This window comes from Egretta garzetta, unplaced genomic scaffold (assembly GCF_000687185.1).
Source record: "Egretta garzetta isolate BGI_Z169 unplaced genomic scaffold, ASM68718v1 scaffold457, whole genome shotgun sequence".
NCBI classification, from domain to species: domain Eukaryota; kingdom Metazoa; phylum Chordata; class Aves; order Pelecaniformes; family Ardeidae; genus Egretta; species Egretta garzetta.
Window position 1 is genome coordinate 875,587 of NW_009260187.1, and position 22,491 is coordinate 898,077.

Genomic DNA, 22,491 nt, shown 5'->3' on the forward strand with positions numbered 1-22,491 from the left:
TCCAACGTGTAAAATGTTCTTAACGGAGCCATTGAGAGAGTGCAATAAGGCGTGAGGGGGAACTAATCTCCCCATTTAAATGTTTGTGGCAATTTTATCTAAATGAATTTTAATGCTAAACGAGGGATAATTCCCTATTTGTAACCCGTTTACTTCTCTTTCCTGTGCCTCTGAAGCTGTCTAACATCATGCGATGAACAATAACAATAAAAATACTGTCAAGGCATATTCTTCATTTTGAATGTGTTATAATTACAGCTGATTAAATGTCTTGGGATATAATAGTGGGTTTAATTTGAAACCTGCCCCCCCCCCAAAAAAAAGAAAGGTCCGAGGGAGGAAGGTTTGTACCCCACTTCTGCGGCTGCGAGGAGGAAGGGACGCGTGTGCCCTCGCATGCAAGAGGGCGGTTTGTTTTTGTCTTTCAAGAAACATAAAAAAAAAAAGCTACAACAAAACAAAACAAAACAAAAAACCTAAAAAAAGCAAAAAGCGAGCCCCGTTCATTCACGTTTTGGCAGAAAAGTGTCGTTGTTCCGGGCTCACAAAGCGGGAGAGGGATGTGCAGCCTCTTCGGCGGTGCAGCGGCCCTTTAAAAAAAAAGAAAAAAGGGAAAAAAAGAAAACTCGGAGTTACAAAAAAAAAAAAAAAAAGAGGGGGACCCCAGGGGGACCCCGGGGGGGACGCAGAGCCCGGGCCGGGGCCGCCCGCCGGGCAGCTGCCCCCGAAGCACCCCCGGGACACGGCCGGGGAGGGGGCTGTTGCATGATTTTGCCTGAATTAAAATATTTGTGTATTTTTCCTACCCCCGGGAAACTATTTTTTTTTTAAACAAAGCTGCGATTTTATTTAAAGAAAATGAGACGGTATCGCAGCCTACCCAGGCTATTTGGTGCTATTTAACTCACTGGCCGCGGTGCAGAAAGTACAGCTGTGTGAGGAAATTGGTTAATGAGGAGAGGACGGCCTGCACCAGCCTCCGCTCGCAGAGGTCCGGCAGCCCCTCACACCAGCTCGTCATTTACTTACAGATATCCATTGCCCAGGCAATGTTTTCCGCGTTTTATTTTCCTCCTTCCCTAATATGTTCAGTTCCAGAAAGAAACGTCGTATGTCAGTGGCTCAAATAATTTAAACTGTGTATTAGAACTGTAATTTGGTGTGTGTGGGGGTAATACTATTTACAAATTCCTGTCCGATAATGCCCTATGATATTACATTTAATAAAAGGCAACAGTTCCCATCCTGACAATTTATAGTGCAAGTTCTGAGAAAGTTTCTTTACGCAGCATAGCATTACTTCTACGTTCTTCACATACAAAGCTGATATTTAAATAGCGAACGATAGGTACATCCCTGGAGCTAGCTGAATTTTGTAGCTGCTCGGCTCCCAATTTGGGATAGGATGGCTACAAATCCTCAGGGGGGCAGGAAACAAATTTTGCAAGCAGTGGAGTCACCATGACAAAAAATAATTTGTTTTTATTTTAGATTCAGATTTCATTACTGCACTCAAACTACTACAACTGGGCTTTGAGTTATTATACAATCCAAACTGTTTCAATCAGAAACTCTAAGACTCAGTGTGCAATGATTATTATTAATAATAATTAGCTCCTTGGTTTCTTGATAGAAAAAGGCTATCAACAAGCATTTGTTTAACCACAACAAAAGTATAATTAGCTTATCCCACTTAGTAAATCTGTATGCATGCCAACTCATACCAAACTGCTACTTTTACAAAAAAATTGCAATAATACAGATCATTTTTCCAGTCCTTTTTGCACAAAATTTATTTACAATGTATACATAAATGCTCCATGATGGGACTATGGAAAAAAAAAATGCACACATGACCGATGTCTTGCCCAGAAAGAAAGTCAACATATTAAAAATAAATCTTCAGTCCATGTTTCGAGCTGCATAAAACAGGAAGTGATGTACAAGGTGGTGGTTGCTGCATGGGGACAAGGATGCTCTGATGTGACAATTAGGCTTCAAATACACTGCCTTTCCGTTTCCATGCTTCCTCCTACCAGTCTCCTTAAGACACTGCCTGCAACAGCTGATTAATCATTGTTGATGACTGCAGTTTTTCCCATCCTTCCCGATTTACATCTGTTCAGGCCAATTCAAATATGGTGAGTAAATGAATTAGACATGCAAATTCACGCCCCAGGCTAGAAAGAGAGAGAGGGGGAGAGGGGGAGAAGGGGAGAGAAAGGGAAGAAAGACAGACAGAGGGAGAGGAGGAGAGAGATAGAGAGTGTGCATGGCTGAAATCCTAGGATAGAAGAAAGATTCTTCTGCCTGACATAGTTATTTTAATGCTCTAAAAATCCTGCAAATAAGCCCTTTCTGTCATTTGCAGGAAAAGTGTAAGGCTTCTTTTTTTCAATGTAAGGAGGCTTCTGGAGGAAGTGAAGAGCTATGGAAACAACACACATAGTGTGGAAAAATTTCACATTTTTTTTAAAAAATCTATAAGAAACAACGTAATATGGATAACAGTATAATAGCATTTTACAATATTTCACTCTTTGTTCTCTTAATGTCTTATATAGGTATTTAGCATGTCCCCAGAAGTTGACTTCGGTTGGTGTTTTCCTGCTTTTCAGGGTCCCTGTGAAGAATCGGAACGTCCCTTGGTCCAAAGTTGATGCCAAGAACTCCATAGTCATTGCAGAAAGACAATGTTTGAAATCTACCGTCGCTGCAGACAACGCGTATTTCCCTTAAGCTACTGAGCATGAATGTCCATCACTTGTCCGCTCACTGCCGGCTCGCCGGTATGAAGCATTGTGGGGCTTGATGCTGACATGGGCATTCCAGGGTGGGGTGGTCCTCCATGCATCATCATCGCTGGGTGGTGAGGGTGTCCAGGAATGTAGGTATGCATGGGGGGGCCATGACGCAGCTGAGCGGGATGGGGGGGCATCTGGGGCGGGGTATAGCTTGGCTGTCCCATATTCATACCCATTGGACTACCCCGAGACACATAATCCCCTGGCATACTTTGCAGCCCTGTGGAGAGAAAGAGGCGGTGGTGAGTCGGGGGGAACCGGCCACCGACATTGGGCCATGAAGCTCCTCTGCTCGGGCACGGGACGGCCGGGCTCGAGCCAAAGGTGGGATGTGGAGCCATGGGTGCGTGGGTGCAGTTGCCTTTGTGCGACCGGAGCCTGCGTATGGACTCACAACAATGGCAACGGGAATAATTCCCAGGTCAACCCCCCCCCCAAGAACATCCTCCCCCCTTCAAATGCAGAGTTTTGGGAGATAAAAACCTCTCTCTGCTTTTACGGTTAGGAATGTATGCGATGGAGATGCTTCCTGTCTGGAAGCGTGCCAGAGGCCAAGCCAGCCCGATGATGACTAACGTCACACAGGGTGGTAGCACCAAGCTGGGGAAGCCCTGCGAGGGCTCTCAGGTGGGCTCCATCCCCTGTGGCCTTGCTCCAGCTACCCGCCTGCGTCTCCCCGCTTGTAAAAGTGCGCTGGGAACACAAGGCAGGGAATCTGTAGTAGTTAATGAGGGGCTTGGGAGGAGAGGTGGGTTACATCGGTGTCGAGGTTTATCAACAGTTATTTATCCAGCTCTCAAGCCCGATCACTTGGAATCTGTCCCAAGTATCTGCGCCATTCAAACGGACACTATACAGCAAGCACATACATCGCTGAACAAAGGCCTCATAGGAAGCCGAAATTGATAGGATTACTAAGGACGATGGTTAAATCAAACCTGTATTTTTAAACACGTTACAAAAAATATATATAATCGATAGCAGTTATCAATTAATTCTTTCCCCCTTCTAATTTCTGTCTGAAAAAAATCAGACGCGCAACTCAGTCAACCTTTCAGTGGGCTTGGGAGAACAATGAGAAAAAAATTGGACCTAAAACAATAAAACCTCCTGCTTTCCGTGGGCCTCTGCCTTCTGCTTGGATTGCTGTAGCTGATGGGAACTGACAGGTGTATTGTTTCGGAGAGCTATAAGCTCCATAATCATCAAGGGTGAAAGGCATACGCTATTGCTAAGTAGGTTCAATTGGCTTTAGTTCTAAGTAAGAGCGCGCTGTGAATGCGCCGAACACCTTGGAATCAGGTCTCAAGGCTCTAGCAATGAATAGCTGCTTAATCTAGCCTAAAGGAACAGTTTTGAACTAATGAAAATTGCTTATAAAATATACTGTACTCACAGCTCTTTAATCAAAAAAGATGATAATATTTTTTGTAATAACCTATTAATTTAATTGGTCACGAAGCATAAAATACATCATTTAAATTTAATTGACCCAGAAACTAAGAAACAATATTTAAATTAACTAAGCTAGAAATTTCCATGATGAGGTAATAAGGCTGTTGCATTCCCAAGCTCAGAGGAATGTTTTCACAGCTAATTGTTAAAACTTAGTTTTGACTCGCGCCCAGAGAAGACGACTATGAAATACACTTGGCCTGGGTAACTTCAAGCCCTATGTTAATATAGGCTGGGGGCACCACAAAGATGCCAAAATAACTGCTTTTAACTCCAGAAAGAAAGCGAAAGGAACAGAATCAGGGACCATTTAATTAAACATGGTACCAGTGCCTTGGTGTTTCAAACAGCTTTACTCCTTTTTTTAAAAAAAAAACAACACCTAAAATTCATATAATGTATTTTCCCCTATAAAAAGACAAGGGGGGGGAAACTGGGACAGTTTTTCTAGGCTTTCTTCGCAAGGCCTGCCACTGAAGATTGCATTAATGATCTCTATTTTTGTATACTGAATAAGTCAAATCCATTTGTCACACTGCAAGTGATGGCATACTTAATTTGGATATAGTCAATTAGCCTGGGCTAAGCTCCATAGCCTGCTGCGCACACCTCTATTTTGTATTCTCTCTTTTTCTTTTGCCACACGTAATCCCATTATGACGGACAGACAAAGAGAAATAAACTTGAAAAAAAAAAAAAAAGAAAAAAAAAATCAAAGTTTCGTCCATCGCCTTCCAAAACGCAACTCAGTGAAGCTGCCGATTATTTATTTTATTTTTTTTTTTTTTACCTACGAGAAGTCTCTGTTTGGCTTTTTTGGTGTCTTGCAGGTTAGCGGGAGAAATGTAACTCATGCATCAACTGCGGTTAGACAGATTTATGACACTTTGGGGACATGCTCTTTCCTCTCCCTGCGCTGCTGCAGACCGCTTACATTTTGCAAATCAGTCTGTTGCCAAGACGACGGGCTCCCCCACCTCCCCGGCTGCTTCTTGTTTTGTCATGTGCTCGGGGATGGATAATAGCATCAATGTATGGCGGCGTCGATGTACGGTGGCGTCAATGTACGGCGCGCGCGCGCACAGGGGGTTTGGGAGCTTGGAAAAGCTTGAGCTGAACTGGAGGGAGAGAAACCCAAAAGGAGCCCAGGCGTAGGATGGATGGATGGAAAGGAAGGAACAAGCATGAGGCTATGGGCAGGGAGAACATAGGGAAATGCAAGGAGACAAATATCCCTCGGACAAAGTGAGAACAAAGACCCCGTTTGTACTTACTTCCCCCTGGCTTTGCCATTGGTTACCTAGGTGAAGGTTACATGTAGTGCCACTGCCCCTCCATGCCCATATTCATGCCCATTCCACTCATAGGTCCTAGAGGGAGATAAAAATCCAAGAAGATGCCAGAGAATGAGCAAAGTCAACAGATAGTGCCAAAAGCCCCTTTCCAAAACACAGCACAGCAGAGGGTTCAGGACCACTCGAGCAAGAATATGCCTGGTTTCCCTCGGCAGCACTGAAGGCAGGCAGAAGACAGGCGAGGCGAGGCAAGGCAGGCAGCTGAGACGACGGTGGAGGGTGGAGGTGCAGTTACCTGTGGTGGCGCAACCAAGGTCACCCATGGGTGGGCAACGCTCCCCTGGGGGCTTACCTGGCGCTCGGATGCCCATGTGCTGCTGGCCGTCCATCACGAAACCTCCCATTGGCTGCCCGTCAGGGTTATAGGGTGTCCCTTGACTTACTGGAAAAGTGCAGAACATTGCTTTTTAGCCACAGCCAAAAGGGTCACCTCTTCTCATGGCATCAAGACACAACCCCCACCCAAGCACTGCGTGAGACGGCTATCAATGCTGGCTCTAAAAAGAGGGAAGAACATTTACTGTTCGAATTTAGTGGCCAGGCTAACAAGCTTGCTTAGTTTTGGCTTAATTTCCTACTGAGAGTTTGGAAATGAAGTCAGCAATCCGAAATCTCGAGACACGAGGAGCCCCGGCTCCAGCTGCTGCCACTGCTGACGTCAATGCAAAGACCTGTATAGGAGCTGGATTTTATGGCTGGAATAGTCACACTGAAATTGCAGTGTGTTAAATTACGCCCGTGTGCCTTTCTAAGAGCGGGACCTGAACATGTCCGTGCCAGATATTTACCCCTAATGACAAAATAATCCAATGTACTCGAAAAGGCAGTGTGGCCCAAAGGCATCTTGGACAACGATGGATTTGGATAGTTTGGCAGCAAGACTCAGAAAACAAAACCAACCGGGAGTAATAGGCTATTCCTTGATGGTAAATACCCACACAGAGCTGCGAGCCAAGATTTTAAAATTAAAAAAAAATAAAAATCCCCCCCAAGTAAGCCCCAAACACACAGCAATCCAAAAGACAGCTACTAAACAGAAGAGATGAGGGACAAAAGGACCCTATCCAAGTACCGCTACCTGAACTCGAGGTTTTAACTGTACATTAAAAGCTGGCTTCAGAAGTAAGCTGCCTTGGGTTATTAAAGCACATAAAGCTCTACCTCATTGAATGTCTTTGAACTTTACTGAGTCCCACAAGCGATTCTGACCCCTTTGCCCTTTTGACAGGTAATAAAGTTTACAGCAATTCCACACCAAGCCATGCACCAGGGAGTGGTCACAGGAGCAGCAGTTGCTGGGAAGGAAAACTCAAAACAATTACTAAAAAAAAAAAAAAAAACTTTAATTCCGAACATGTACGGGAAGTCCGGTCACGGAGTGGACCGTTTTAGTTTCTTTTTCTGAATTTTTCAATGTCTTTTTTTCCCCAAAATATTTTAATCATGTTAAAATGATTAGAGTTGTAATGAAACAAAGCTGGTTGTATTTTAATTGTCCATCACTACCAGCATTCATTTCTCATTTATTTACCAGGTAATGGACCTCCCGGTGAATGGCTTGAGGATGGTTCTCGCGTGCGTGACCTGAATACAGTTATTATTGGGGACTTGCCTGCTCGATTGGACTGGTCTATCATGGGCTGAACTATTCTTCTTCTAGCATTAATAAACCTGCAACAAAAAAGAGGAAAGTAAACGGTTATGGAACGGATGACTTCCACCCATCCCCAAGCCCTCTCGCCCCGCCCCGGTGCTCTCCGTCGGGCTGCGTGCGGATGCAAATACTGCAAAACCTCTAACCCCGATGACCTTTGAGAGTACAAGCTTGGGGTTTCCGAGCTGATTTATGTTTGCCTGCTTTTTACCACAGTCGGACACTTCCATTTCATCTTTTCATGGGGGAATTAGACGAGTTTTCAGGAAACAATACCGGCAACGCTCTTCTCAATTCAGAACGGGGCACAAAAAAAACGGGTGAAGTCGGCGAGATGCTCATGAGGGCATCTGCTACCTCCCCCTCATTAGTGCCATTTCTGCCTTATGTCCTCTGACTTCTTTTTCCAATTTTTTTTATCAAAACCTGCCCCTACTTCTTGCAAACCTAATTCCCTTTTAATGCCCACTATTAAGATAATGAACTGTGATGGCAGAACCCCATCAAATGAGGGAACGTCTGGAGTTTTATCACCGCTAAGTCACACTGCTGGGGACTTCAGAGCCGTGCATTCCTCCTAGCCATTTCTTGGTGGGTTTTTTCCCCCCCTCTCTCTTTATGCAAAGTCTGAGGGGTCAAGGCGAGGTCATAGCTTTACAGTAATTGAATTTATAATCCTGTTTTCTCCAGCTAGGCCTGACCATTTACAGCAAACATCTTGTTAAACTGTAATTACTGGACTACTGAAAATTCCCCCCCGAACAATGAAAAGCAGATCTTTGGAAATAAAAAAAAGGTACAGTCGTTTTTAAAAATAGCCATCTGCAACCGCACTCCTTGCATTTCTGTAGCTCTTTGCCTCAGTTAGTCTTGCAATGCTTATTTGGGAAAGGAATACTCAAAATAATTTGGAGCAAAACAGAAGGAGAGGGATAACAAGTGCCCCAGTCTCCTCTGCGGGCAGTCCTCATGGCGCTGAAATCAGGAGGCTTGAAACCATGGCTGGGAACCTTTCTGAAGAGCGTTAGAAGAACTTCACTTGTGGTTTTGCTCATCAGAAAGCTTAGTTAAAAACCATTTGGAAAATATCTCCATTGAGATTTAATCATGGCAAAGCCTCATAACCAGACTTTGCATTCTTTACGAGAGAGAAAAAGAATAATAAAAATGTGTATGCCACAATATTTACCAGTAAAGGAAGAAGCCTGAGTGTGGGTAAAACCTCGCTACACGTGCAAAATGCAATGGGAAAGTCTGCAACAGGCTACCTGCTGCTTGGTTTTGTTGCCTTTACTTGGGGTGGCTTAGCAGGAGCTCTCCGACTGCAGAGATAAAGCCACCAGGACCTTTCTGCGGGAAGCTGCTCTGCCCACCCATTCCCCTACACCGGCGGGGAGAAGAATCGCAAACCACCCCCCTGTGCTGTTTGTTTTGCCCTCATCAAAGACCAGCACAGAGATTTCAGGCTCCTCCTATCTCCCGTTCCCGACTGACTCCCATAACCCAACTCCCGCAAAAATTAATCAAGATGTTGAGTCCTAATCAAACCTGTCTTGACAAAATGGGCTCAAAGGCACCAGTTCTGGGTGCCGATCTGGAAACCTTACACCTGAACTAGGTCATGTTTTGTCAGCAACAGCATTAGATCACTTTTTCTACACATTTCCAATAAAAAAACCCCCACCTCAACTCCAGCAAATGGTGTTGCAAATCAGTTTATCATTATCTTGTACAAACCATGAAAATTAGAATCATGTGAGCAGAAGGTTAGACTAATTCTCCTTTCTCATTATAAGCACAGGTGTAGCACAAACACCATGCGAAATATGCAATTAAAAAAAATCTGCTTTTTTTCCCCCATTAGCTGCCTTAGCTCCATGACCAATTAGAAAATTGTTTAATATCTGTAATCTGCATTTGCAGAAAGCAATTTTCACAGTAACTCTCCGAAGTAAAACAACAACACAAAACCCCAGTGCCCCAGCCATTTCTTTCTGCAAGCCTAGCGGGCTCTTGATGTGTTTACTCCCTCCTTCTCCTGCCTGATTGCCAGGACCTGTTACTGCGGCAGGAGGGGAAGGTTTTTGGTAGCCAGGAGATTGGCTGGTCCCTGAAACCTTCGTTTGCCAAAAGCTTTTACTCCAAAGAAACCCTGAGCAACATTAAGCATGCACTCCCCAGCTTCACAAGCTTCTCTTCCTTCTCCTCCAAACTACAAGCGCTTTTAATAAGAAGGGAGGGGTGGGTGTGTGTGTCAATAATAAACTATATAGCTAGAATAATAAAATATATAGCTGGGATTTACCAATAATTATCCACAAGACGTGCCTACGGTAATACATATTCTCACCTGTTTGCCCCACGCTATCGCTTGGGATATCTGCTTTAAGAACAGTTTACACACAGGTAGTTAACAGTTATCTTCTTCCTACGCATTCATATAAGTATTTTCTATAAGTAGCAATTCTGCCAAACAGCCCAGTGTTTGGATGTCTTCAGGGGGAATTCAGACGCAAGAACATTTTCCTTCTGGGCAAAGTAATAAAATGACATTCTCGCTCCTCCCACTAGAAGTCAAACGGAGGTCAGCTCCCCATCCTTGTATCTGTTTAAATAAACTGGTCCAGCTGTTTGTTTCCAGGATGCCCTTTAACCTTCTGTCCCATCCTCCCTGCCTTTGTAACAGAACGCTTTACTTTGCATTATAGTAGACTCCAAACCACTATGCATTAAAAAAAAAAAAAAAGAAAGTATTCACTTTCAAGTTTCTGCCTGCATCCCAAACCTGGAATTCGTAAGAACCCATCAGATTAAAACTATTAATGTGGCTTGCCTTGAGAGAGCACAGTGCAGCACTGTTACATTTATAAATCACATTTGAGAACTCTTTGCAAGCAAAATTGCGAATTAGCTGTAGCTGCAGAAATACACAGGCACGGGGATAATTTCTTCATACTCTCTGTTTTTTTCTTTGATAGAAGGGCCAAGATCTTTTGATCGCTCTTTGAATTTCCAAAGCACCAGGCTGACGTAACACCAGCAAAAATGATGGAACAGAAAAGCTAACGGGAAACATCTCACTGCCCCTTTTCCCCTATGTTCACATTCACCTATCGTAAGAAAAAGAAATCCTAAATCACTCTCATTTTTAAAAGTTCAGAGGAATCAGGAGCCAAAAAAGCTATTTGCTTATTAAGTGCTACTCAGATGGAGTATTGTCAAAATACAACTCAGCATAAAGCTGAAGTTAATGATGATTAAGACAACTGCATAACCTTACTCATGTGAGTAAAGACCTGCACAGGTTCAAAGACTTGCATGAAATATTTTGCCCCATACTAGCGCTCTATGCATCAGTACCTTTGCTCCTACGTGGAAGGGGTTGTTTGGTTTGGTTTTTTCCCCCCAAAGAGCAGAATCAATAGCGGCACAAACAACAGAGATCCCTCAAGTGTACAAGTTGTACCCATCTCCCTGCCCAAGGAGAGCTGAGAACTCTGCAAAACAATGCTTGGAGTTGCCTTTCACTTGCTTTTTTTCTTTTTTATCCTTTTTTTTTTTTTTTTTTTGCAAGGGGGAGGATCTGGCATGGAGGAAACGTTTGAACAGTTGGGCAAACACAGACGTTTAAAGTATTTATTATTTTTTTCCAGTTAACTTTTCCTTGCCCTTTTGGATATGTGAGATTGCGCTTTCCATCATGTCCCAAAAAGCCAGAAAAAAACAGCTATTCCACCTGCATAAGCCTAGAGAGGAGGAAGAACCCCTCTTGTCTCCAATTTGCATTTTACTAGGATGTTTTCTCTTCAGCTTCTGGCCCGGGGTCTGTCTCCAGAGGTCAGTGGCAGTCTCCCCGGTTGGTGCATCCCTGGTCCCAACGGGTGAGCTCCAGCCCCGGCCCCAGGGATGCAGCAATCTGCCTCTGCACTCTGACCTTCAGCTTGGCCGCCCTCGCTGCCACGCACAAGTTTTGTTTCTTCTCAGTGAGAGGCAGCATGGCTGGTGATGACAAAAGACTTATTTTAGTTGGAAATTGGCTACAATAATAGCAGCCAGAGAGCAAGGATTTTCGGAGGGTCACCAAACCCTCCAAAAGGCACAGTTCACTACGGCTCAGGTTACAGCCCGAGTGACATTTTCCACACAGATCTGTTCTTTCTCCCTTCCCCTTGTATTTCACTTCTGTTGAGTGAATAAAACAAGACCTTCCTCTGCTGTCACAAATTTCCAAAGTCACCTTCGCTCAAGAATCGACAGAGCGATTGTGGGGACTTCCAATTTGCAGTTCTTTGAATGAAATTTTCCAGGACCAGCTGTCTGAAAGGAGATGCTGAGACTTAGCGATATATTGAATTTTTCTCTCCCCCTAGCCCTCCCAAATGAGGGGACTTTCACACCATTACTGATTTTTGATACTTGGGAGTTGCAGGCTGCTCCCTCTCAATATTGTCCCAAAAGCGCCGCACGTGATGGCAAGCCAGAAGTCTGTGTATCAACAGCGGTGCCAAGAAATTCCCCCAAATCCCTCTGCCTTGTTTTCCTTATAGCAAACCAGGCATAAGGACGATGAGAAAGCCCACAATAACTACAAACCCCAGTGCTAAAGTCTCTCTCGCCCCTCCGAAAAAAATAGTATCCATCTCGACAACAAACAAATCATCATTCTTTATAACAGCTGCCAAAGTAACCAGAGCCCTTCAAACTGGCAAATAATTCACTTGTAAAACCAGCTGTATTCTTTTCTACATACTGGGATCCTTCATTTATACAGCAGTGAAACAACCTTCTCTGTTCAGCACTTAATTCCTCAATGCTTAACAGGTTTATCTCTAATAAAAACAATTTAAATGGAAAGTGTGCTATAAACCGGGATTATTACACTTCAGTAACTGCTTCATTCCTTATTTTAACATATTTTCATTCTTTTTCCTGTGTATTTGTTTTCCAGAGCTTTTTAAGGGAGTCAGTTAAAGAAAAGAAAAAAAAAAAGCACCCTAGAAATTATTTCACCAAATACTTTCAAATGTTTTAAAAACAGCCTTGGAAATAGCAAGCTTCCTCTGTAATTATGAACAGAAAAAATAACTGCAGACTTCTGAATGGTAATCACATCTCCCCATCCCTAAGATGAGAAATAAATGTTAAAAGAGTGCTTACTGCCGTTATTAGAAAGTTCTGATCCTGAAGTCAGTTAGTGAGCTTAATGACCCGTAACTACCAGTCATTAGCAATCCATGCTCTCTGTACTCCCTTTATTTGTAAAGAAAAAAAAAATCCAAGACACTCACGAAACTTTGTTCAATTTAAAGTCAAACCTTATGAAGTCATGTTTGGCAACTTTTCTTGCTTTCTCCTCCTCCTCCTCCTCCTCCGAACTGAAGACAGTTCAGGACTGCAATACATCATTTACAACACTAAATGGAAGTAGGGAGGGAAGAGAGCACGCAGGCTGCTAACCGCCCACTCCAGACACGTAATACTGGAATATACTCCAAACGCAGTGAGTCCATCCATCAGGAGGATTGGGAAGGTCTCCTGAAAGCTCTCCTTTCCTCTCCCTCCCTCCTCCACCGGCAGCACCAGCGTCAGGGACTCTATATAGGGCTGGGGGTGTCACAAGACAATATTGAAGAGCGAACAAATAAAATACTATGCAAAAACTAGTGATGAAAAAGCACTAATTAGCTGACAAATTTGATGTAAAGCACTAATGAAAGCCATGTGTGGTTCTGCAATTTAGTTTTAAAAATAGCTTCTGACTTCAAGCATTACTATGTGACCCCACCGATGGATTCATGTCGTGCATTCAGAAAAGTTGCTTTAAAGCAGGAGAGTGCTATTGAATCTCTTGCAAGCCAACCCTGCTAATGTAGCGAGCATATTGAGTGCAAAAATAGAAAGCAGAGAGATGGGATCAGGTATGCACTCCTTGTAAGAGAGCTGGCTATGCCCTACATTTGGGCCCAACGTGTACCAGCTTTACCTTTGGCCACCTCCTCTGCTTGCCCTTCTCCCAGGCCCTTAAGACCTGCTTCCCCTCTTGCTCCATACCGTGCTTTCCTCTCAAATCACCATCCCACCTCCAAGCAAACAGACTGGATTTGGTGGAGTACCCTGCCACCAGCCCCATGGGACACCACGCAGCTGCGGTGACTGCCTCGGGGTGGCAGCGAGCCCAGTGGTGGCTCGTGCTCTTGGTGCAGAAGGGATGGCTGATGGCTTTCCATCGAGGTAGGGCCCACAAGCTCCTGGCCTTGCTCTTTCCTTGGCCCAAACACACCCCTAACCCCATCTCAATGCAGGGCTCATGGCTGGTGGCTGCTTGATGGGGCTTTCTAGAAGAAAGCTGGACAGGGAAGACCTTTCCCGTCTTGCAAAATTTTCCCCAGCAGGATGGAGCTAAAGCCTATTTGTATTTATTTAGCTAGTTCTGAATGAAAAACAAGGGAGGGACTCGCAAGAGAGGAGCAAAGAGCCAACGTGCCCAGGGAAGGGCTCCCTGGAGATGCTCCTCCCTGCTCTGCCCATCTCCAGTGCCCTCCCACATCACAGGCAAGCTGCTGTTGGCCTTTCTGGTACGCTCTCCTCCTTCTCCTCCTCCCCTCCCATCCACAAATCCTACAGAGTCTTCCAAAAAGCTCAGCCGAGATGGAAAGTTTCCGGTGAAAATCCGGGTCTGGCACCCGGGCGTCTCCCTGCCGATGCCAGGGAGCTGGAGCAGAGGCCGTGCTGCAGGTCTCGGCTGCGCCAGGGAGGGCTCACAGCAACCTCATTCCCTGACACCGCAATTCCCTTGGGGTGCAAAGCAGATGTAAACTCGCCCTCGGCAGCCAGATGATGTAAGGGGAAATCTTTACATGGCAAAGCGCCAGCGGAGCTGACCTCCCGTCTCTTCCCTGCTCCCAAATCCCAGCGCAGCTGTACTCTGCTGATCTCCGTGTGCCACAATTAGCCTTTAAGGAATATGGCAAGGTTTCATCTAGTAGAGCAACACTAAGGCTGCTCTAACTCATGTCTGGGACAGCACTGGACCCAACACAACACCGCAGTTGGGTACACAACATTCTGCCAGCCAAAATCTTGCCTCCCACAAAAATGCTCTCCCTGCCCAAGGACTGATGCTGTGTGGTTGCTTTTCCACTGAAGATTTGGAGATCGATTCACCCCAGTGCCATAGAGTGCCCTGTCTTTGCTGGGACAGAGATGTTTCAATGTGCAGACCACACCACAAACCCCAGGACCTCCCAACTGCTGGTGGCAGAGAGTGTGCAGGCTCTCTGCAGGCTTTGACTGCAGCCCAGACTGCAATGCACATCTCCCAGCTCGGCGTTTTCTCCCAGCTCTGAGCGGGGTCTGAACCTCAGCCTTCCATCTGAGCCTTCAGGAGAGCACGTCTGGACTCTGCCATTCAGGTCTTGGTCTGGTGCACACCATCAGTGCAACCCAGCAGCTTGTCTTCAGCAGATCACTTCAAACCAATACACCGAGTCCTGCTCCATGGCAGGGATTACGCTGGGAATGGGTGAGAACTGATAGCAAACTAATTGCTACTTCTTTGAAAACACTCCTCTCTCCCAGCAATTTTCTTGTTCTCCATCCATTCAGCCTAACTTCTTATTTAAGGGAATGTTGTATTTGTGAGAGGTGCCTGAGCGCTCTCTGAGCTTTCTCCTGCCACAAAAGTGGTCTAAACACAGGGGTTCCTCCTCTAAGGTCCAAGGATTTTTCCACACATCAAGTTGGGAGTCTTGTCCAAACAGCTTTTTCCCTGTTCACTCCTACCTATAACACATACGACATGGGAGCTGGAAGCCGTGCCCGGTCCTCCAGCCCCAGCCAAACCAGAGCGAGAAATGCTCTGTCCACACTCCTGGATGGATCTCCTCACCCTCCTAGTCTCCAGGAGGCCATTTAAGAGTATGGAGTAACTCCATACCCCATCACCCCATACCAGCTCCTCCAGCCTGTGGGACAAGGAGAAGCGAACCCAGGGTGGCCAAATCAAAAGCCCTGACAAATGTTTTTTTGGGGATAACACCCCCTGAGTCCCCAAAGAGAAAACATAATGAACCCCTGTTTGGGACCTGTGATTTGTACATGAAATAGGCTTTGGCATCGCTCTGGTCAATACCCTGAGACATTGGCTCGGGGCGGAGGAGTGACGCTGTGATTCCTGTGGTTGCATCCTCCCTGCCACTACTGAGACAACAAACACGAGAATGCTGGTGGATTTCGTATGATGTGGGCACCTGAAAAACTGGTTTGAATTTTTTTTCCTTTTTTTTTTCTCCAGAAACCACAAAAGATACAATTCTGAGTCACAGCCAACCTGAAAAACAACCGCACACTTCTGGATGAACTCCCCCCCAAGACATCCTACTTCAAAACATTGTTTTCTAACCACTACTAATAACCTACTTTGTAATCTACTTTATCTAAACATAATTTCCCATTAAGCAAAGTAATTAATTTTGCTTATAATCCTACTCCTGACGGCGTTTGATTCAGGGCAGGAGAAAAGACATCCTCAGAAAACAATGCAAACAAAACACAGACGGGGAGGTCAGAGGAATGACAAAGATGGAAAGAATTTGTGAGACCATGGGACACAGAAAGCAGAGGGATCAGCCCCCAGACATATAAACCACCTTTATAAAGCAGGTGAGAAGTCGGACACCTCCGGGATAAATCTGAATTAAAAAGGAGCTATTGCTATTGCGCTTTATCATTAGCCAAAAAAGCCACAAGGACTACAGCGCCTGGGCAGGGGAAAAAAAATAATAACCCGTGAAACTGTTACATGACCTAGATTTCATTGAAGAACTGCGGAAGTAATATTTTTTTCAGCAGCATCTGCTGCCGTTTCTTTTCTTTTTTAAAAGTAAAATAAAAGGCAGAAGGCTTGTTAGCACTAACGCTGGTATAGCCAGCCATACATCATTTACACCGAAATCATTTCAGGGCAGGCAGGGCAAAACGCACGCCCTCGAAAGCACGTCCTCGCCCTGCGCCTCTGGCTGTGTTTCATTTTTGAGAAGAGAAAATTGGTTTAGCCAAGAAGGAGGCAACATTTGCCCCATTTTTAATATTTCAGGCTGACTTTTTAACCACGCCGTTTGTTTTATGCAGGTGTAGCCCGGAGCTAGCGCCTGATGCAAGTGCGAGAGAGGGTCTCCGAGAGCACCTTTCTCCCCGGGTCGGCGTTTCAGATTGCAGCGGTTTAATCGCTCTACACCAATCTCAGCAACTGTTGACACAAAATAGGTGGAGATCAGGTCTGTGCAAGCACAAAATACCAGAAAGGCAAACTATATGTAAACACACTTCAGATAGCTATGACAAGAATAGACCAAAACCTGACTTGCAAAGCAATGACAAACCATTACTCTCCCTTCCTCTCTTTTTTTTTAATATATTGAGGGGGTTGGTTTTTTCGGGTTTTTTATATATTGAGGGTACTTTTCCTGACAGAAACATCTCTTGCACTAAAGAGGAACCAAACCCTGAGAACTGTATTTACAGAAGACGGCACAGGACCCTCCTCTTGCTTGCAACGCAACATTTCCAAAATACAACAGTGTCCTGGATGTTTTTTGGTTTTTTTTTGAAAGCCCATGCACACCTGAATCTCAGCCCTTTTAAATAAAAAGTAGCAACCAAAGCCTTCTCATCCCTACCCTGATCCTGCAGAGCAAAGCAAGGGCAGGAGCGAGGAAAAGAGAAAGCAGTGAATGTTTGCACGGCGCCGTTTCATCTTATTTCCTTGACACCTGACAGCACATTCATTACAGAATATTAATACACCGACTAACAAAAATGTTTGTCAGGTACAAAACAACCCTAGAAGAGGATGGAAGGCCCAAGGGAAAACAGGATTTTTGGGTTTTGGCTGCGCATTAACTTCTCAAGTGCCGAGCGCCTTTCGTTAGTCAAAACTACTGGCAGGTAAACCCCACTTGCACAGAACGATGCTCTGCGGTGGGAACTGACCTTTCTCCCTCTCAAAAAAGCATCTGAGTGAATAAAATAACACCAGTTATTCTATGTGCTCAATGCTCAGGGTGCCACTAATTAGCCTGTTAGTTCATGCAAAATGATTCCACATCTACTCTTGAAATAAATGGTGGTTCCTCTGCCGGTTTTGCCCAGCCTGAATCCAGGGGATGTCAGAGCAAGGGTTAGGGGAAACATCCTCCCCTGGTGTTCCTGAATGTTGTGACCCCTGTTTTGGGGCACTTTGGGGCACGCGGAGACTGCTAGGGTCTATCACGTCTGCAGGGTGAACACCTTTCCTCTGCTCCACCTGAAATCCCAGAGGCCAAGGGGCTCCCCCAAAATCCTCTTTATCCACCTCCTCTGAGCATCTGCCCTCTTTGGAAAAACACTTGTGTTCTGTGCCAAAACTATATCACTGCTCCTTAAACCCGCATGCTGAAACCAAACCCCACACATTTAAACCACCACACTGGATTTTTAAACGGCTTTACTGAACAAAAAAAAATACCAGCCTAAAATCTGGTGATACGACAGTACCTGATGGCTCTAAATTCACAACTCTTCCCCCTGCAAGCTATTTGCTCAGCTTTTCTAATAATACCTTGGCTGCCTGGCAGCTCTCCAGGGCTGTCTAAGGCAATATGCAAGCTAAACATTTTTTCGTCTGATTTCAATATTTTCTTATGAGTAACTATACAGGATTTTACCTAGTGAGTATTCCTGATTGCTGTAATTTAAGAACAGAGAAATAGACTGCAGATGTAATATTATTATTACAATTGGCATTCAAGGTGAAAGGCATAACAATTAGCTAAGACTTAGTGAAAACATAAATGTAAAAATCTGCTTGGAAAGCCCGGCACATGGTACGTTTAGAACAGCTAATTTACCACACATATTCTGAATTGCTCAAACGGTGTAACAATTCACCCAGCAAGATCCTTTTCCTAATGGTCTTCTTGGGGGTTTGTGGGGGTTTTGGGGGGCATGATTTTCATGTCGCAAACACCTACTGTCTTATTTTACTCCGGAATAAGAAACAATACAAGTTCGTTAAACCTGCAACATATATTCTTTCTTTCTTCTGTTTTTCCTGCTTTTACATGTATTCCCATTAACAAAACAGTGTTTAAATAACATCTGTATATGTAGTCTTGAATCACATAAAGAAGAAAAGTAAATAGTTTCCAAAATCTAATGGTTAAGTTTGTACTGCTGAAGTTGAGAGGATAATTTGTGAATGTTTTAACATTTACAAGTAAATAAGTACTTGTATTTACTGTATCTGATTACTGCGAAAAGTATTTATCGTGTTCTTAGACAGATTCAAATTGCATCTTGACCTTTTCTCGTTTAATCTGTTTACTGCAACAAAGGCAGTAATAGATACATCTGAAAACAAGCAGATATTCTACTCGCCTAGGACTAAAAACCCCTGCGTGCAACTGGCAAACCCAATAGCTTGCCTATTTATTGTAGCCTGTGACTTGGTAGGGAGTGGGGGCGAAAATCCACCCCTGTGTATAGGACCAACACCTGCTTTTGCTATGCTCCCTCCCTGCCAGCCTCCTCCCCCACTTACACCCTAAAAATAGTGCTTAAGTGGGACTAAAGTGGTGCGCTGGTCATGTGGTGGCCTTTTGCTCAGGGTGAGTATCGCCCTCAGTGAAGGAATTGTGCGAAGCTGATGTCCACGCTCAATGCCCAGCCCCGTGAAGGAGCCTTTCCATCCCCTCCAAGGGGCTGACAAGGGGCTCAACACATGGGAAGCACTGGACAACATTATCACTTGGATTTGGGGGTGTTTGGAGTCTGCTTTAGAGGCACTGAACCCCAGGCATGCTAAAATATAAAAAATCACAGTGGGGAAACAGGGGCCTGGGACTGTTTTCCAAAAGGTGTCTGGGTGGAGAGCCATGGAGCTGCTCCTCCTTCCCCTGCACCTCTGCAGAGGCACAGGCAGGGGCTTCTTGCATCTGCCCCATCTGCATCTGTCCCTGGCTGCATCCCCCCATCTGCCCCATCAGCATCCCCCCATCTGCATCCCCCCACCTGCATCTTTCATCTGCCCCATCAGCATCTTCCCCCATGCCCCCATTCTCATCTCCCAATCTGCATCCCTCCCACATGCCTCATCTGCAATTTCCCCCATCTGCATCCCCCCATCTGCTCCATCCGTAACCCCGCCATCTGCAAGCTGGGCTGGGCACGACCAGTGAGCAGATGGGAAAAACACCCCTTGCAGTGGTGCTTCCCGTCGGTCGCTGGGTGCTGGGGAGCAATCCCCCGTGAGAATTGCAAAATCCTCCCATCCCCACCATGCCACCCTGCCTGCCCTCGCCATGGCAAAGAGCTTCATCCCCTGCCCCATGCAACTACAGCAGCAAAGCTCTACCACTGTGGTCACCCACGAGCAAAGAAATGGAGGCAGGAGAAAATTTCCTGCTGGAGGGGAGCGGTGATGGGGCTAAAAGAGTAATAAAATATTTCTGGGTGTCTATGCCCTGAGCTGGTTGTGCTACACACAGTAAGGTGGTCCAGTCTTCCTATTGCAAACCCATCTCAGATTTTTCAAACTCATCTTCAGGCTGGTCTTGGAGCCTTTTTTTAATTTCTTCCTTATGAAGTTTCAGCAAAAATAACTTCAGCTGTATCCAAGAATGAGATTAGGGAAATTTACATTATTTGATCATTTTTTCCAGTGTGTTTGGTTGGGTTTTTTGGTTTGGGTTGTTTTTTTTTTTTCTGCTAGCCTAGGAAATTATACACAGAATTGACATTTAAAGAAGCCAAGGTCATAAAATCGAGAACTGAAGAGTTAGAAAACCGTTTTACTACAGCTGCTTGCACCCTATTCTTTAATCTACTTCAAATGCAAACAGTTCAGCTACGAGATCACGGTGCAATTTTTGATAGGGCCCAATGCCTCAACCGCCCCAATGACGATTATGTCTGTTATAAGAACAAGCCAGGGCACTGTAATTTAGAAAAATTGATTTCTACAGGAAATAAACTTTGTCAAAGTTGAATGAATACGGCAGCAAATGGCAAGAAAAGCAAAGCAGTCCTGGCTGAAGTAGCTGAATGCTGCGCTGGAGAAAAGGATTCAGCTCTGCTGCTGCCTTGGACTGCTTGGGAGCTACCAAGCAAATTGTCAAAGCCAAACTTTTCACCAGCAGTTACTGATTTCTAGCATCTCTCCTCCATAACCAATGCTGGAGGTTGGCAATGGAAGATGCCAAGGCACTCTAAAATTGGAGTTTCAGTGGTTGTTGGACCTTAAATGTGGATAACTTGCTGTCATTTTGAGTCATCTCACAGGTCCAGACCAACCGAAAACCAGTGGCTGTGCTGGAGCTGGACCTCCCAGAGCCTCACTTCTTCACCAGTGAACCAGGACAACGCTATTCTTTCTCTTTGCAGGGGAACTGTAAAAATATCATGCAGACCCACAACCTTGAACTGCATATATAGGCAAGTGGAGGTCAGGGAGGACTTGGGTATTACAGCAGTAAGCACCATAAGAAAGGCCAGCAGTAATTATTAATTCCATCTTCAAGCACAGTTTGAATACAGCTCAACAAACGAAGCACTGAAGAATGAGGGTAAGATAAAATATTGACTAGCTGCTCCATCATTGTCTGGTCTGTGCCCTAGATAGCACAAGGGTGTTTTGGAAAAAAGCAGAATGGAAACACCTACTAAAAGGCTGGAGCTTTAAGGATTTGAATCTTTTTTTTTTAAGATTTTAATGCAGTTGTATGCACCTCTATTTAGAGTCAGATATAGGCATGCACATATGAAGAGGTTGTATAGGCACATTATTCTACAAATATACAGCCATTTATCTGTGTGTACCTAGACTTTCCTAAAACATAAACAAGCATCTGACATCTAATGCAGCCCTTGATGAGACTTGCTCTCTCTTCTCCGTGGAGTACCACCGGTAATTATTTACCATTACTTCTTAACGGGAACAGGTTCAGCTGGGATGTAGTAAACAAGAAAACCGTATAGATTGTTCAATATAGCCTGGCTGGCTCTCAGCTGGGGTAAGAAGTGATTGGATCACACCTCCTGGATATTTCAATCACAGTTTTTATCACTGGGGAAAAGCACCTTATTAACCTGTACTTGGTCAGGTCCCTTACATGTCCATATATGCAACGCTGTCAAGATCATACAAGTGCCCCTTCTAGTTCACGTTACCATGCTTCGAACCCTAAACTGCTGCGGGGTTAAACGACTAACAGGACGGAGACCTGAAGGGTTCATCCAGACTAATGACATCTTGAACTCTGCTCCCTTCCCACCTGCCATAGATTGTTTTTGTGCACCAGGGTAAGGGCTCCCCCTTCCCACGGCAGAAACATCCGACTGTGGCAAAAAGATGGTTCTGAAAGGCAACGCTGGTGATTCGCAAGCACAATCATCACGTGTGAAAAAGAAAAGGGAAAAATCCTCTGCGTGGATTATTTCATTACTTAGAAAAACCAAAACAACCCAAGGAAAAAGGGCAAGTTGAAACTGTGTTTTTTTTAAAGATGTGTGCCCTACCACTGATACATTTTCTGGCACGTCTCACATCATCACCCCATTCCTGTGACTCCTCCACCATCAATAGGAGTTGTGTGCATCAACCCGGGGAGCCTGAACACTGGGCAGACCTTATGTGAAAAGCACCATTTTTTTTCGTTACGGCAGAGAACTGATGTATGTAACTAGCACATACTGTAAAGGCATTCAAAATATGACAAAAAAAATTGTTCAAATGCTTTCAAACTGCAGAAAACAAATGCTCTCTTCACTGACTGCTCTGTGGCAAACTTCTAATTCCATCCAGAAAATCCAGCATTCTCAGCCTGGGCTAACGACCATGCTACCAGACATGAGTTTATGTTTTTCATGCACATTTCATGTATTCCCACATGCTGTGTTGCTGCCAATAATTTATGACTGATCTGCACCCAGCCTGCCCTTCAGCATTTTATTTAATCTCTGCAACAGTGATTTACAATGACTCATCATTAATACAAAAATGTACATGTGTGTTAACAAGTTTGGAAGAATCTAAGGAGGAAGGCAAAATTTTTTGCAAGTCGTGGCTGAATGACTTATGAGCCCACTGAAGAAAGGCAAAGCTAACCAGAAATGATACGTTAGCAATTCCCTGCAGCAAACAATTTAGGTAAGAAGAGTTTCTTTTCCTGCATACCGCCTTAGAAGA

General features: G+C 44.7%; 1 protein-coding gene across 1 annotated transcript in view; it reads right to left on the reverse strand.

The window, feature by feature from the left end:
* Nucleotides 1-2,953: 2,953 nt before the first annotated feature.
* Nucleotides 2,954-22,491, reverse strand: part of LOC104129254 (homeobox protein Meis1) — an 81,060-nt gene continuing 61,522 nt past the window's right edge. Inside the window, exons 5-8 of the mRNA XM_009642174.2 lie at nucleotides 7,227-7,285; nucleotides 5,907-5,996; nucleotides 5,534-5,629; nucleotides 2,954-3,024 (exon numbers count right to left, since the gene is read on the reverse strand). Coding sequence (XP_009640469.1) covers nucleotides 5,571-5,629; nucleotides 5,907-5,996; nucleotides 7,227-7,285 — 208 coding nt within the window. The 3' untranslated portion in view covers nucleotides 2,954-3,024; nucleotides 5,534-5,570. The remainder of the gene's footprint in view (nucleotides 3,025-5,533; nucleotides 5,630-5,906; nucleotides 5,997-7,226; nucleotides 7,286-22,491) is intronic.